At 39.5% G+C, this 17957-nt stretch overlaps 1 protein-coding gene across 3 annotated transcripts; it reads left to right on the top strand.

The window, feature by feature from the left end:
* Nucleotides 1-7742: 7742 nt before the first annotated feature.
* LOC116880248 (high affinity immunoglobulin epsilon receptor subunit beta-like) lies at nucleotides 7743-16712 on the top strand. 3 transcript variants are annotated; one of them, XM_032879121.1, is made up of 7 exons: nucleotides 7743-7862; nucleotides 11514-11670; nucleotides 12086-12217; nucleotides 12877-12933; nucleotides 13593-13730; nucleotides 14880-14981; nucleotides 16423-16712. In XM_032879121.1, the coding sequence occupies exons 2-7, from the start codon at nucleotides 11515-11517 to the stop codon at nucleotides 16546-16548; spliced, it is 711 nt and encodes a 236-aa protein (XP_032735012.1). In that variant the 5' UTR covers nucleotides 7743-7862; nucleotide 11514; the 3' UTR covers nucleotides 16549-16712. The 3 variants fall into 3 exon arrangements, with proteins under 3 accessions (XP_032735012.1, XP_032735011.1, XP_032735013.1); XM_032879120.1 differs by having other exon boundaries at nucleotides 13593-13736; XM_032879122.1 differs by lacking the exon at nucleotides 12877-12933 and having other exon boundaries at nucleotides 13593-13736.
* The last annotated feature ends 1245 nt before the right edge of the window (nucleotides 16713-17957 follow it).

Below are 17957 nucleotides of genomic sequence, written 5' to 3'. Positions count from 1 at the left end.
GATTTTCGCATGTTTTCCCTGCCCTGACCCACTATGTCAGGGTCATACCCACTGTGTCAGATCTGAGGTTCAGTTTCCCCATTCTGTTTTTCATTCTGAGAGTAAGATGTTGGAGCTTTCAGCTCTTTCTTCAAACTCTCTCCTCATTATCATCTCCCATTCTTCTGCCCTCCTTCCCTATGCACACATTTCTACACCATTCCTCTTCTTTATTTGCTTATTATGGATATCGAACATTTATGGGGACTTTGTGGTTACCCGACACTATGCTGGATGCCAGGCTTACAAAGATGAATAACATGGAATGTTGGCTTGGCTTCAGGGAATTCATAATCAACTGGGGAAACAGATGACTTGTAAAGGTAGAGAAGCACCATTCAGAACCCTATGAGCTATTTAAGCACAGAATATAGAACCCTCTTCTCTGCCTGAAAGAATGTAGGGGATAAATGTGTGTGTGTGTATGAGAGAGAAAGAGAGAGACAGAGAGAGAGAGAGAGAATGATTCCTTCTTTTGAGAACACCCCAGTGGACACTCGAAGTGGGGCTGTCAAACACATGGGGCCACTGTCCTTCCACACACGGTTGACTCCATCGTACCCTCATCTCGCCACCCCACCACTTCCATCATTCTAGTGCTGGAGCTCCTCCTGGGTCTCTCTTGTTAGGACCATAATCGAAGGAGTGAGACTGATACAAAACGAAAGTCAAGCAAAGCTTTTATTTCTCGCCAAGCATCAAGAATCAAACCGACACATGAAAAAATGTTCATCATCACTAGTCATCAGGGAGATTCAAATTAAAACCACCTTGAGATATCACCTTACACCAGTTAGAATGGCCAAAATTAGCAAGACAGGAAACAACTTGTGTTGGAGGGGATGTGGAGAAAGGGGAACCCTCTTACACTGTTGGTGGGAATGCAAGTTGGTGCAGCCTCTTTGGAGAACAGTGTGGAGATTCCTCAAGAAATTAAAAATAGAACTTCCTTATGACCCTGCAATTGCACTACTGGGTACTTACCCCAAAGATACAGATGTAGTGAAAAGAAGGGCCATCTGTACCCCAATGTTTATAGCAGCAATGGCCATGGTTGCCAAACTGTGGAAAGAACCAAGATGCCCTTCAATGGACGAATGGATAAGGAAGATGTGGTCCATATACACTATGCAGTATTATGCCTCCATCAGAAAGGATGAATACCCAACTTTTGTAGCAACATGGATGGGACTGGAAGAGATTATGCTGAGTGAAATAAGTCAAGCAGAGAGAGTCAATTATCATATGGTTTCACTTATTTGTGGAGCATAACAAATAGCATGGAGGACATGGGGAGTTAGGAGAAGGGAGTTGGGGGAAATTGGAAGGGGAGGTGAACAATGAGATACTATGGACTCTGAAAAACAATCTGAAGGGTTTGAAGAGGTGGGGGGGTGGGAGGTTGGGGGAACCAGGTGGTGGGTATTAGAGAGGGCACGGATTGCATGGAGCACTGGGTGTGGTACAAAAACAATGAATACTGTTATGCTGAAAATAAATTTTAAAAAATGATTTAAAAAAACATAAAAAAAAAAATCAAACCGACCATTCGGGGCTGCCTCTTACAGAGAGGGCGACCCCTCCCTGCCTTACAGACTAACTTTTAAAGGGCAAAGGCCGTGTGGTTGGGCCTGACCACACACAGGTGCCCAAGGAGATTGCAACACACAGAGAAAGCTGCATAGTCATCCTAGGTCAACACAGGTGACCAATTGAATCACAATTTACTCTATAGTAGATATTTGAACTAGCCTATCACCTTGGTCAGAATTGGCACCCAACGGGCCCAAAAGGGGGGGCCCACACTCTTTGGTAGCTAGGGAGATAGTATGCATGCCCCACTGATTGGATGTCTCCACCTGGCCTGACCCGCCCTTGTATTTGGGCTTTGTTACCTGGGACTGGTTTCCCGGACTTGCTTTTAAGTAAGTCCTCTGGGGGGCAGAGGGCAGGGTCAGTTTAAGTTTTACTGCATAAACATCAAGATCACTGTTTAACCGGACAGAATCGCTCTGGCTAAATAAGCCCTTATACTCCTAGCTTTGACTCCTTTCTCAGAAAACGCAGCCAACCCTTTAGGCAACCCTCAAAGTCAGTTCTCACCATAGGTTCAACATAACGGCTAAGCACCCATGCCCCTCTAGCATGAGTGCAATGAGACTGCCATCTACATTGAGATATGAAGATGTATTGAAAACATGTGTGTGAAGTGCTTACCATTATATCTATCTAGTACATAGAAGATGCTCAGTTAACTTGAGTTTTATTTTCTATTTTCTTCCACCCCTCCCCTAACTCCCCTACACCACTCTGATCCTCTAATCAATTTTAATCTCAATCCACCTCTAGGATTTGGAAACTGATTAATTTCATAAAACCCTTCATTTCTTCAAGAGAGTCCTTATACCTCTAAATAGGGAATCTTAGACTGTGGTAATTTATTTTCTCTTCCCTTTGCTACAGAGTAGAGAGCCCAGATAGGGACCCTCAACTCTATGGTCAAATAATCTTCGACAAAACAGGAAAAAATATACAGTGGAAAAAAGACAGTCTCTTCAATAAATGGTGCTGGCAAAACTGGACAGCTATATGCCGAAGAATGAAACTCAACCATTCTCTTACACCGTACACAAAGATAAACTCAAAATGGATAAAAGACCTCAACGTGAGACAGGAATCCATCAGAATCTTAGAGGAGAACATAGGTAGTAACCTCTTTGATATCAGCCACAGCAACTTCTTTCAAGATATGTCTTCAAAGGCAAAGGAAGCAAAAGCGAAAATGAACTTTTGGGACTTCATCAAAATAAAAAGCTTCTGCACAACAAAGGAAACAGTCAAGAAAACAAAGAGGCAACCCACGGAATGGGAGAAGATATTTGCAAATGACAGTACAGACAAAAGGTTGATATCCAGGATCTATGGAGAACTCCTGAAACTCAACACACACAAAACAGACAATCATATCAAAAAATGGGCAGAAGACATGAACAGACACTTCTCCAATGAAGACATACAAATGCTATCAGACACATGAAAAAATGTTCATCATCACTAGCCATCAGGGAGATTCAAATTAAAACCGCATTGAGATACCACCTTATACCAGTTAGAATGGCCAAAATTAGCAAGAGAGGAAACAACATGTGTTGGAGAGGATGTGGAGAAAGGGGAACCCTCTTACACTGTTGGTGGGAATGCAAGCTGGTGCAGCCACTTTGGAGAACAGTGTGGAGATTCCTCAAGAAATTAAAAATAGAGCTTCCCTATGACCCTGCCATTGCACTACTGTGTATTTACCCCAAAGATACAGATGTAGTGAATACAAGGGAAGGTTTTAGAAGTAATGGCTTTTCAGAGCCTCTGCCACACGTGACTCTACTGACACCCAGTGGTGATAAAGAGAAAAATTTTCCCCCCAAAATAGAAAAGGCAGGCCAGTGTACTAATTTGGTATCCCTGGAGAATTTCCCTGTAGGCAGCTAATCTGACAGCACGAAATCATACCCACAAACTTGTCTGCACATGTCATTAGTGAGGTGGGGACAATACACCTCTAGAAATTACTTATTATTTGCTTCTTCAAAAAGATACAAACCATAACCATAAGGGTGCTGGAGGGGCTATGTTCATGTGAAATAAAATATACTTAATATGAAACATTACTAGAGAGAAAGAGGGGTATTTTGTAATGATAAAAGGGGCATCAGAGCAGGAAGAAACAAGAGTAAATAAATGTGTCCCCAAATATAAGAAGCAAAACTGATAGAATTGAAAGGAGAATTCAGCAATATTGGGTTTCAATATTTTATCCTCAATCACTAATAGAAAAACTAGACAGAAAATCAAAAAGAAAATAAAAGACTTGAAAGCTATTAACCAACTTAACCTGATGCATATATTTTTTAAAAACTTAACAAAATATAATATATATTAATAAATAATAATATTAATATAACATTATAATATATAAACATAATCATAAATACATAAAACATTATAATATATAAAATATAGTATACTATTAAAACACTCCACCCATTTTGTGAAAATGGGTTTTGAGTGAAACTAGTGAAATCACCAAGTACCACTCCCAGAATTATGCTGTGTGGCAAAAGGACTTTTAAGGGTATTATTAATATTCTAGGATTTGATTTGGGGTTAGTCAAGGACATTGTCTGAGCAGCCCCAACCGCATCACACAAGCCACTTAAATCTGGGTCTAGAGATCAGGGACAGGGCAGCTGTCATGTCTTGGATAGAGACATGTGGCAGTGAATGGCAGATGGCCTCCAAGAGGCCCCTAGTGACAGCCAAAAAAAAATGGGACCTCATTCCCAGTGTTGTTAGGAACTAAACTCTGTCAACACCCTGAATGAGCTTGGCAGATGCTCCCATGCCCAAGATGATATGGTAGCTCTGGCCAACACTTGACTTTAGCCATTTGAGACCCTGGACGGAGAACCCCATCCTGCCATGCTCAACTCTGGACCCAAGGAAACTGTGAGATAACCCATTTGAATTGTGTTAAGCCACAAAATTGGTAATATTGTATTGGTAATAATGTATTTACCAATTATTTTATATATATAATATAATATATAAAATAATATATAAAATATATTATATATATATTATATATATATATAGATTATAGAAGATTCATAGGACCCAGTAGGACTATGTGTACAACTAGTATCTATTGGAGGGACAGGACATGATATCACAATAGCATATATATATACACATATATATATATATACATATATATATATCAAACACCAATAATTTACCAAGTATTACAATATTGGTAATAATGTATTTTTCTACAGTGATAGAAAACAAATACCAATCACATGCTAGAACTTAAAAGACAATACATTTTAAAAGATTGAAATACCACAAAGTAAATTCTTTGAACAAAACAAAATTAAATGAGATATCAATAGCAGAATGACATTGTGGAATCCCCCACATAACTGTAAATTTAAATTACTCACTTCTCAATTGACAATGAATCAAAGAAATCAAAAAAGAAATTGGAAAATATTTAAAAAATTTTAAAATTTTAAATATTTTAAAATATTTTAAAATTAAAATATTTTAAATTGAATAGAAAAGAAAACATATCAAAATATATGGGAGATGGCAAACCCTGGGCCTAGAAGAAAATTTATAGCTTTAAGTCCTTATATCAGAAACAAAAATGTCTCAAATCAATAACCTAAGCCCCTTCCTACAAAACTAGAAAAAAAAGAAGGAGAGAAAACTAAATCCCAAGTAAGGAGAAATAAGGAAATAATTAAGTCTAGAGTGAAAAATCAAGGAACAGAAAACAGAAAAATAATAAATAAAAATCAATGAAACCAAAAGATGGTTCTTTGAAAATTCCAGCAAAACTGATGACCATCAGCTAGGCAGACCAAGTGAAAATGGGAGAGAAGACACACATTATCAAAATCAGTCATGGAAGTGGAGACACCACCACCAACTCCACAAAAATTAAAAGCATTATAAAGGCATTAAATATAATTCCAGACAATTTCATGCCAGCAATTTATGCAAGTAAATGAAATTATAAAATAGACATAAGTTACCAAAACTGATCCGAAATAATTAGAAAACACCAATATATGTATAACAAATGAAAACACTGAAATAATATTTGAATACTTTGTCACCGAGAAAAGCTCAAACCCAAATAACTTCACTGGTGAATATATCTATCAGATAATTAAAGACAAAATTATAACAATCCATGATAAATTTCTTCTCAAAAGAAAGGAGGGGGACACTCTCAACTCATTCCATTAGCCAGGATTACCCTGATACCAAAGCCAGACAAAACATTAGAAGGAAAGAAAGCTACAGAAAAATATGTCATCTTCCATCTTCCATCTTCCTGAGGTCACAAGGACAAAGTCAAATTAAGAGGGCCGTTCTGGTGGGACGTCTGTTATCACCGTATCGGCCATAACCTAGGCAAGGGGCATACCACTTGGGAGCTTGTTTCATAGTCTTTGTGGAACAATTCTGATGCCACTAGCTTCTACAGTGTTTCTGTAGTGCTTCAGTAGCCACTGACCATCATAAGGCAAAGGAGAGACAGCAGAGCATGTGCCCTTTTTTGAGTGTAGAGGATGCATGTCTCCTTTAATCCATTGTAAACTAAATTCTCAAAAGCCTATAGATGAAGACAATTGATCAGTGTGGGTTGTCCAGATTCCTTTGACTGGCACTCCTCCTGTTGGCCAAAAAGGGAAAAACTCACCTTTGTTTTTGCTAAGCAGGAACACTAAAAATGAATTTTTAGCTGACCTACCACTTTTTTGCAGTTTCTTACTCATTCATTTTGCTAGATCCTAAGGTCAAGTTTCTATCATTTCCATATTATACCTGGAAGTTCTGTGATCAGTAACTGATTTTAAAGCCTGTGCTACTTCACGCCACAGTGGTTCAGTAACCACCTCTGTACCCCCTTTATCAAAAGCATCCTTTTTTCCATAAATAAATCCTGAGCAATATTTTTAGTTAAAGATGAATCTTGGTCTTCAATGCAATGTCACTTCTGATGCCAATGTTCCAATGGAAAGAGTTAGGGTTTAATTTGTAAAGAAGATTCATAGGACCCAGTAGGACTATGTGTACAACTAGGATCTATTGGAGGGATAGGACATAATATCACACTAGCATTAAACTAAGGATAGATGTTCCAGCTAAGAACTGCCTCACAGTCCATAATGCCAGGCTTGAGTTTCAGTTGTCTTCCCCTTTCCTCCGGAATGCACGTTCTGTTTTTGACAGCGAATCCCAACAGAATACCTCAGGACCAGGGAGCCCAAAACTGTAGTGGTGGTTGGACTTCTTATACCTGCCTTGTCCTGTGGGCATGTTATGCAACCAGCCCCAACAGCACACATTCTGTGGTCTCCCTGAAGCTATGTGCAAATCACTAGTCACGCTGTTATCAGTAAATAATGCTGACAAGCCGGCACAAACCACCCAGAAACTCCTCAGACCCATGGTTACAAAGCAACACAATGAGTCAATGTGTTCATGCCTTGACCAAGGTCAGCGCCTTGCAGGTACTCTCCCAAAAACAGCTCTGGGGAATATAGACGTGCTAAAATTAACCTTGACAACACAGGCAGGCATTTTGATAGACTTGGTTTGAATAATCATAGACTTGGTTTGACTAAGCCTTGTGATCTTCGATCCAGTTCTCAGCTTCCTTTAAAAAAAAATTCTGAAATACATAAGTAGATCCTTGTGTCATGTAAGGACTGGAAGAAGAAATTCTGAACGCCATTGACTATACTGCTCTCTGATGTTGGAGATAAGGGAAAGGAAACATTTTTAACCTTTCAAAAGTGTCCTCTCAGCAAGGAAAAAAAGCATGCGGCACTGGGGAAGAGGCCAGGGTTTGAAGTTATCTTTTTGATAGCAGCATGTTGAGAACATCACAAGAATGAGCACAGAACCATTAATGTAAATGTCAGCCAGGGAGCTTGAGCCTAAATAAAGGAATTCAATGAAAACAAACGTGATAGAATATGTACGGCCAGAAGAGTCCAGGAAGCTTTGTTTCCGAGCTTGGTAGATTGCTCACTATCTTCCAATACTATTAAGGCTTGCTTATCTCTACTGCCGGTATATGTAAGCGGAAGCTGGAAATGAAGAAGTCTAGAGTAACTATTCTGCCATAACCATCCTTCTCCAGGGCAGAAGGCAGAGGGGCAGCTGGGTGAAAGAGATGAAACACAAAGTTGCAAACCAGGATAGCTTGTTGCTTAAAAGCCCAGCAGCCTAGGAGAGAGATCAAGGTAGGTGCAGAGCATTTTCGGTTTCATATATTCTGGTAGAATTTGGCTTCTGTGATGAGTTTGGGCTGGGGATACACAAAACCCTTGGATTGGGAGCAGATCCAGGCTTGCAGAGTGAGGACCCTGGGAGGGGAGCAGGGAGCAGGACATCCTTTCTCTGCCAACAAAGCGGTTGTTGTGTCGTATTTGGTTGTATTTTCTTGCTGTTATCTCTTTAGTAAGGTTATACATACAGACAATACCGTTACAAATACTTCACCTACTGCCCAGAGTCAACAGACCGCTTTTGGCTTCATTTGCTTCAATGTCACATAATAAAAATAAATAAATCTTTGGAGGCAGAGCTGAAGCCTTAGCCCTGAGCCTTCAGTCCCTTTTCCCCTCTTCTGCACTCAGAGACAATCATTATTATCCCCTTCTTATCCCTGTAAAAATTTTAACCACAAGCATATGCGCTCATACACAGGTTAGGGCAGTGTTTTATTTTGAAATTAGAGTTTTGGAAAATAAAATTATCTTCTTCACCAAAAGGTGAGTATGCCATTTTCTTAAACTCTGAAATACACAGATACAAGGAATTCACAGAGGCCAATGTACACTCCATGGTCAAAAGTGATTCAGGAAGTTTCTAGAGCAACATGTGTTGTCCTTAATTCTATCTGTCCTTTTGCATCAGAATTCATGTTTTACCCGTAAAAGAATTACTTGCTTTTGTTTTAGAATTTTAGCAATATCTTCCTTTCATTGTTTATCATTAATTCATTTAAAAAGTAAAGGTTTTTCTCCCACTAGATGCCAAATGATGGTCTAGATGCTAAAGAAACAACGATAAAGAAAATCTTAAATTACTAGAATGTCACAGCCAGAAAAAGAAGAAAAAAAAACTGCCACTATGTTTTACATTTAGTTTGAAATATTTTGTAAATACTTGATTTAATCTTTAGAAAAGAAGTGTTTCAGCGAGGGTGTCCTAACCTGATAATCCAGGTATTTCTAGTGACGACGAAACAGAGAAAACCTTCTTGGCATGAAATTTGGGCTGTGTAACACATGCTATATGATCCTTACGCTTTGATGCAGTAATCCCACAAAAGGAAATTTTATAAATATTAATGTTAAATGGATATTTATTTACAGTAACAAAAATGTCACTTTAATATATGGCATCTTGAGAATGCTCAATAAATTATTCTATTAGCCTTTTTATCAAATATTGTACAGATGTAAAAGTGATGATTAGAAGACACTTGGAAAGATTTTTAATATATAATGCTAAGTGTAAAAAATTTAGAGATAAGCATGCACATAAACCATAATTAAGCTCTCAAAAACCATTTATATATATATCAACAACTATTGGGACGGAATGGAAACAAATGTCGTTAGTGGTGTGTAGTTAATCTAACTTTGCGTGAATTTTTCTCTATTTTTCAAAATCTTATAATGCATTTATTATGTTAAGTATATAAAAATAGTATAGCTTCGGGGCACCTGGGTGGCTCACTCAATGAAGCCTCCTACTCTTGATTTCAACTGAGCTCATGATCTCAGGGTCTTGGGATTGAGCCTCATGTCAGGTTTAAGATTCTCTCTTTCCCTCTTCCTCTGCCTCACCCACCACCATGGGCTCACTTGCTCTCTCTCTCTCTCTCAAAAGGAAAAAAAAAAAAGTGTAGCTTTCTTTTTTTGTTAAATTTTTTATTTCTTTTCAGCGTAACAGTATTCATTGTTTTTGCACCACACCCAGTGCTCCATGCAATCCGTGCCCACTCCAATACCCACCACCTGGTTCCCCCAACCTCCCACCCCCCGCCCCTTCAAAACCCTCAGATTGTTTTTCAGAGTCCATAGTCTCTCATGGTTCACCTCCCCTTCCAATTTCCCTCAACTCCCTTCTCTTCTCCATCTCCCCTTGTCCTCCATGCTATTTGTTATGCTCCACAAATAAGTGAAACCATATGATAATTGACTCTCTCTGCTTGACTTATTTCACTCAGCATAATCTCTTCCAGTCCTGTCCATGTTGATCCAAAAGTTGGGTATTCATCCTTTCTGATGGAGGCATAATACTCCATAGTGTATATGGACCACATCTTCCTTATCCATTCGTCGGTTGAAGGGCATCTTGGTTCTTTCCACAGTTTGGCAACCATGGCCATTGCTGCTATAAACATTGGGATACAGATGGCCCTTCCTTTCACTACATCTGTATCTTTGGGGTGAATACCCAGTAGTGCAATGGCAGGGTCATAGGGAAGCTCTATTTTTAATTTCTTGAGGAATCTCCACACCGTTTTCCAAAGTGGCTGCACCAACTTGCATTCCCACCAACAGTGTAAGAGGGTTCCCCTTTCTCCATATCCTCTCCAACACTTGTTGTTTCCTGTCTTGTTAATTTTGGCCATTCTAACTGGTGTAAGGTGGTATCGCAATGTGGTTTCTAAAGAAAAAAATAATAATTTAGGCTTAGAGGAAAAGCCAATAGAATGAGATCCATTCTGTTCTATTCTAAAAATTGATCATATTGAAATTTTAAGCAGTGATATGGGAGAATTAATAGGAAAGCTTCAAATTGCTCTTGTTCTGAGGAGAAAAGAAATTAAGTGGAAACACTCCTCATATTGCTGATTATTAAATAGCTCTGATGAGTTCTCTCAATAACATTACATCATAAAGTCCTTATGAAGTGAGATAAACACTGTTATTCCTCAATCACAACTGAAGAATAGAAACTTAGAGAATGGGGGGCACCTGGGTGGCTCAGTGGTTAAGCGACTGCCTTCGGCTCAGGTCATGATCCTGGAGTCCTGGGATCAAGTCCCACATCCTGCTCCCTGCTCCATGGAGAGTCTGCTTCTCCCTCTGACCTTTCCACCTCTTGTGCTCTCTCTCATTCTCTCTCTTTCAAATAAATAAAATCTTTTAAAAAGAAAGAAACTCAGAGAATGTACATGAATTTTCCGAAGCTCCACATCAAATAACTAGGAGAGTTGAGATTTTTGCCAGGGTGTGCCTGACATTACGGTACACATCCTTTCAATCAGATTTCACCCTTTGCAAGGGTGAGCATCTTTGATTCCTGGGAGTGGCACCCCATTTACCTGTCCCTGCCTGTCTCCCACTACTGTGCTCCAGAATCCCATAGTGCATTGATTCCATCCTGCAGGGCCTCAGAACCCAGGCTTCCAGGCCTCCAGTAAGGGTTGCTTATCATCTCCCTCAGATAGATTCATTGGGAGCCAAGGGAACAAGTTTTACAGATGATACCTTTTGCCAATGTCTTCTCTTCCTATGAAATACAATCCTTTCAGGGGCACCTGGGTGGCTCAATCATTAAGCATCTGCCTTCGGCTCAGGTCATGATCCCAGGGTCCTGAGATTGAGCCCTGCATCAGGCTCCCTCCTCCGCAGGAATTCTGCTTCTCCCTCTCCCATTCCCCCTACTTATGTTCCCTCTCTAGCTGTCTCTCTGTGTCAAATAAATAAAATCTTTAAATATATATATATATATATATATATATATAATCCTCTCAGTACTAGGAAGTGTGCAGCTGCTTTCTTCGAAACACCTCCAGAAATGTGTATAGCATTCTGCATCCTGAGCATCGTGGGGCTTGATGAAGAATTCTGACTATGTGTGGTCTTTTACAGAATGAGAGATGTCATTGGTACCAGTGGGTTTGTTGAGGGCATTTCAACAAATGAAATTCAAAGCATGCAGGTGGGACAAGCAGACGCATCTGATTCTGATGGACATCTACCCAGCAAGCTGCATAACTTCCTTAAAAAGAATCTGCAATCCCTGGGTGTAAGTTACCGTTAGTCCTATAGACATTGGGGGGTGAGTATGGAAAATTAATGTGATCTGTAATTTTATTTGGGATAAATTATTTCATGCCAATTCATAAGATTAGGTAAGAAGTGAGTGAGGGTGATATATTTGGGTGTACCATTAGGTCAAATGTTTTGGGATGAAGGTGTTCTGGGCTCCCAGAGATCAAATGGGATGTTTTTCCCAAATGTAATATCCCCATGAGGTAATATCCATCAACAAGGCTTGGTAAACCAATACAATTTCTTTGGATTCTCTTCCAAGGATTATTTTCCAATTAAGGTGAAAAGATCACACGTGATTCATATATGATCTTGAGATCTGAGGGAACGATGTCTCTAATTGTGAAGAGTTTCTACTTCACCCCTATGTTCTGTTTTTCTTCCTCCAGGTAGCTCAGATAATGATTGGTCTGAAATGCTTCTTAGCTGGCATCATCGAGATTTTTTTCTACTGGTACATTAAGGACAGGAATCTTTTATTTTGCTTTTATATTGGCTACCCATTCTGGGCTGGAGCGTCTGTGAGTATATCTATTAGAACTACTTTGGAAACCAAAGAAGTTATTTGGAAATTATAAATAAAGGGAAAATGTATTTAATTAGTTTATCCTCTCTTTTTATAGACAACAGCTGAGATTGACTGATTGATTGATTGATTTTTTTTTAGCAGAGCCACCAGGCTGAATACATAGGGAATTTGTAGGAGAGAAGGTGACAAAAGTAGCCTCAGGACCAACTGCAAGTGTTTGGCCAAAATAAAAAAATGCTCGAGTCCCATGCTCCCTCCTTTGAAAGGAGAGATCATACTTAACTGAGATGATCCAGGCATACATTAGAAAGCAAATGAACTTTCAGGTTGGAATATGTTTGGATAGATTAGAATGGGGGTGTGTACGTCAGGATCATTCTTCCCATTCAACTTTGTCACAACTGATGGCATCTACATGGAGCCCTTGCCTCACCTTCTGTCCAACTCAATATTCTTCCATCCATACGCCCAAAGTAGACTCAGATCCAACTTGACTCAGTTCAATGATTTGTTCTTTAGGAATATTCTGTCAGAATATACATATTGACTGGGTGAGATGTGGAGTTCAGGATAGGTCATCCAGGGTGGTGGTAGGTGATGTGGATGGGAAAGAGTTCTCCCCCATGAATGTCTTCCCTGTCTTACAAACAGTTCATCATGTCTGGATCTTTGACCATCTCATGTACAAAAAAACAAACAAAATTTCTGGTGAGTATCATTTTCCTTTTTGCTCATTTCATGAATTAATAAGAACAGTTGACTCTGACTCTCTACACAAAGCTAAACCAACACAAAATTTGGATTTTCCAGTCTATTTTATTGACTACCTTGCAACTTTTTCTTCAACGATCTATTAATTCTTTAGCATATAAGGCATATACTTAGCTTTTTTAGGAGGAGAAAGTGTTCAACTTTATGAATTTTAGCAAACACTTTTTAAAAAATCTGGTAAGAAGCAAAGTAAGGGAGTCTTACATAGAGATCCCATCGCAGTGGTTGAAGAGGTACATTTTGGAAGGCTAAAATGGGGAGGATGGTGCATATGTTTGTGCGTTTGTATCAGGGAGCTTCTAATTCAGGAGGACATATTAGAGATCACTCCTACCAGTGATATCAGAACAGACAGAACCCCCACCATGTTGGCTCTGTCCATGACCTTTCATTTCAGGAGGACCAGGTTATTTCCTTCTCTCCCATGTGTGAGGTGGATTGCCAGCATACCGCTCCGGTAAAGAGGCTGGATTGCTTATGAAGGCTCACCTACACTAGCCCATGGAGCCAGGGTGTGACTCACGGATATTGCCAAAGAGGCATTCGGAAATACAAAGGCCCTGAGTACTTCTACTAAATGCATTATTCTCTTGCAGACTGGAGTGACTATTGGAGCTAACATTATCAGCACACTACTTTCAAGCACTGGGATAGTTCTTCTCTCAGTGAATTTAGTTGATGTATTCTTATCTGAATGCTCAGAGTTACGTGAGTGTTCACTGATTAAAACCTTTGTAAGTGTAAGTACTATTTTGTTGGATGGTCTTTTCACCTGTGATGCTTGCTTTCAGTTCCATTAGTCCTCAGAGACTAAAACCTACCATGAAGTTTCTCAAAGTTGAAAAGTAACAGGGGGAAAAAAAACCCCAAACAAATGTAATTGTGAATTTTGTTAAAAAAGGAAACAAAAACCTGATATTAGAATTGAAGAATTGTGTGAGTGTGTCATTTGAAAAACATATACTCTTATCATTCCAAATTCTCTCTCTTCTCTGGGCACACTGATCTATGAACAGTCTTTTATTGTTCATAGATCAGAGAAGAGAGACTTGATCTGGAACACTAATTGAAAATTAGCCTATGGGGGCACCTGGGTGGCTCAGTGGATTAAGCCTCTGCCTTCAGCTCAGGTCATGATCTCAGGGTCCTGGGATAGAGCCCCACATCGGACTCTCTGCTCAGCAGTGAGCTTGCTTCCTCCTCTCTCTGCCTGCCTCTCTGCCTACTTGTGATCTCTCTCTCTCTCTCTCTGTCAAATAAATAAATAAAATCTTCAAAAAAAAAAAAAAGAAAATTAGCCTATGGATTAGAATTAGTTAAAGTAGACATTTAAATTGTAGTTAAAATTATATAAAATAGGGGAGCTGGTCTGCATCCTTTTAATGTTAATTTAAAAGGCAAGTGGAATGTTGGTAAATCCATTTTTTCTGCAAGTACAGTTGAATCTCATGACCTTTGTGTATGTATGTGTATGCCTGTGTATACGTGGGTGCGGGTGTGAGAGAGCGAGAGAGAGAGAGAAAAACAGACAGACAGAAATCCTGGCCTGTTCATAGTCAGTGTTTGTCTAATAAATGGGACAAAATGGCTAAAGTAGCAGTAACTCCCTCTAGAATGTGAAAGGAGTTTTTTTGCAGAAGTTTGCCATTTAGAACTCCCATAACTATATTTGCTTCTGTAAGAGTTTATGTCTGGTGCTCACTGAAGCAAGGTTTGTGTCTGATCCAGTCTTCTGTCTGAAGAGAATGTGCATATCCTGGATAGGGAGGGCATTGTTCTGCAAAATATCCACTAACCCTTGCCCCTGGGCAACCAGGGGGAGCAGAGCGCAGGCTAAAGCTAAGTGGGAAAATCTAAGCTCCTGCTCCTCTTCTCTTCCGTAGGTTATCGTGATCTTTCAAATGATAGTGACTTGTGTGCAAATTTTTATTTCCTTCTCACTCTGTGGGCTCACTTATACTGTGCATGGCAATGAGATCAGCTGGGTGAGTAGCCTTTTTTTATTGGGAAGATGAGAGAGCATTTAAAACATTTCAGAGAATCATAGGTGCAAACTGTTAACTTCCATCTCTGGTTGAGTAGAGATGGCAAAACCACCACCACAATCAACCTCCAAAAGCCCTCTTAATGGGAAGACAGGGAGCTGGTGAATTTAGACAACCGTGGCTCTGTGTTACACTCATCAGACAATCTATCTCTACCAATTTCGTTGTAGAAACATTTCATTCCTCATGACTTACACAGTTTCCCTCATTCCCTCACACATTACACATTCATTTCTTTTTCATTCATCCAAAATATACTGAACATGTATTATATTTACTGGGTTGTGAGATAAGGAAACAGTGGCTTTACCCATGTCTTCAACTAGTGAAAATCACATAGATAAAATAAATACTTAATGGAAAATGTCGCAGTCAAGTAAGAGATGCAATAACTCTGTAAACACATAATTTAAATAGTAATTCCACACCTCATGATTTTCCATGTTATCCCATCAATCATCTACATGCTGACATGTTCTTGTGCTCATGTGTACCTATATATTCATATGTGTATATCTCTCACATAGCCACATGTCATAGATTCTGAAAACCCTCAAAAATGATTGGCCTTGTGACCCCCCCCCACCAAATTTATCATACCAATATTTCTGTTTCCATATCCCTAGGATGAAAGAGAGAGGGGCATATCTCCCTGTGTTCATGGATAGCATTTTTTAAAAGATCTTATTTATTTGAGAGAAAGAGCATGGGGGGGGGAGGAATGGAAGGAGAGGGAGAAGCAGACTCCCCGCTGATCAGGGAGCCCCACAAGAGGCTCAATTCCAGAACCCTGAGATCACAACCTGAGCTAAAGGCAGACGCTTTCCCGACTGAGCCACCCAAGTACTCCTTCACTGACAACATTTTATTATTTTTTTGGAATGGCCCTCTCTCTTTCTCCTCCTCAAACTCCTGTAGATCCTGGCATGGATTATTGACTACATAAATACCCAACAAGATCAATGAAAAATGTATTTTACTGTGGTTCCAGATATGGCTGGACTTGCCCCATCTCTGCCTCGGCTGTCGTGAACATCTCGGCTGGCCAGTGTGTCTCAGCTGTGGCACTACTGACATTTGGGAATTACTTGTTGTGGGGGTGGTGGGGATGATCTGTGCAAAGTAAGGTGTTTAACACCATTCCTGCTTCTATCCCTTAGAGGTCAACAATGTCTCCCACCCCCAATTTTGACAACCAAAACGTCTTCAGACATGGCTAAATATCCCCTGCCTGGGTTGGGGGTGGGGTGGGAGTAGGAGTACCACCAGATGAGAATCAGTGAGCTACCTAGAGCATTGCAGGGATAAATTGACAAGATCAGACAAAATCACTGAAAATTGAAGTGAAATAATTGTAAATGTTATGATGTCATATTTCTAGATTTCTGCACTAAGTTGCTTGATCAGATCACATTCTGAAGATCCTTATCAAGATTTATTGACTCAACCTGAAATTTATGAAGACTTAGCACTTCAAGATATAGATCCTGTTCACTCTGATCTGTGAGACACCATCATAATCATCTTTACCACACTGGGGCATCTTGGATCCATGATGGCAACCAAAGACAGATTTTCTGTTAGGAATCTCCTACAAATACCCTCCTTCCCACAGATTTCATCATGCAATTTCTCTCTCTCTCTCTCTCTCACACACACACACACACACACACACACACACACAATTATCAATATATGTGCTTTATTTTATAGTTGACCAGTAAGTACTAGTATGAGCATTCCATAGATGAATAGACCTTTTTTTTTTTTTCATTTGAATGATCTATTACCATTTTTAAGCAAATATTAGTTCTTGGGTCTCACAGAGTAATTTGTTGTTACCCACTTGCTTCTTCCTAGAAACTGTACTTCCTTCTTGCTTGACAATTGATTCAAGTGAAAAATTTTTATACAAATAGTTTAGATAAGTAGTGGCATACTGTCTGGCATTGGGTCCAATCTAAGTTCCTTTGACTGCTGAATGTAGCAGCTCTTCCTTGCTTGTGTCAAGGTGAACATGAGAAAATATAATAAGATACAAAGTGTAAATTACCACACTCTGATGTATGACATACAATAAAAATCTAATGCAACTTCATTATTAACTGAACGCCAATTTAATCACCCTACCACTCAATGATTTTTTTTTTAAAGTAGTATAGCACTGGGTGTGGTGCAAAAACAATGAATACTGTTACACTGAAAAGAAATAAAAAATTAAAAAAAAAAGTAGTGTTGCTTTCTTATTGGTGACTGTGTATCGCACCAATAAGTTTTTTCATAAGGTGCTATCTAGGGTTTGATTTCTCAAAGCAGGTTTTGAGATTAAGATTTGAGGGTGTGTTTTTTTTTCTTTTTTTTTAAATTTATTTATTTATTTTCAGCATAACAGTATTCATTGTTTTTGCACCACACCCAGTGCTCCATGCAATCCGTGCCCTCTCTAATACCCACCACCTGGTTCTCCCAACCTCCCACCCCCCGCCCCTTCAAACCCCTCAGATTGTTTTTCAGAGTCCATAGTCTCTCATGGTTCACCTCCCCTTCCAAGGAGTTGGGGGGAAGTGGGGTGTGTTTTTTAAGAAAACAAGAGACCACTGACTGGGAGAAAATATCTATAAAGCATATATTTGATAATAGTCTTGTATCCAGAATACATAAAGAATGCTCAGAACTCAGTAACTGGGGCACCTGGGTGGATAAGTCATTTTAAGCAATTGCCTTCTGCTCAGGTCATGATCCCAGGGACCTGGGATCAAGCCCCACATCAGGCACCCTGCTCAGCAGGGAACCTGCTTCTCCCTCTCCTACGCTCCCTGCTTGTGTTCCCTCTTTTGCTCTCTCTCTCTGTGTGAAATAAATGAATAAAATCTTAAAAAAAAAAACAAACTCAGCAACAAAATACCAAACAACCCG

Source organism: Lontra canadensis, unplaced genomic scaffold (assembly GCF_010015895.1).
Source record: "Lontra canadensis isolate GAN:19392208 unplaced genomic scaffold, GSC_riverotter_1.0 scaffold66, whole genome shotgun sequence".
NCBI classification, from domain to species: Eukaryota; Metazoa; Chordata; class Mammalia; order Carnivora; family Mustelidae; genus Lontra; species Lontra canadensis.
This window is presented reverse-complemented; position numbering and strand designations above follow the sequence as displayed.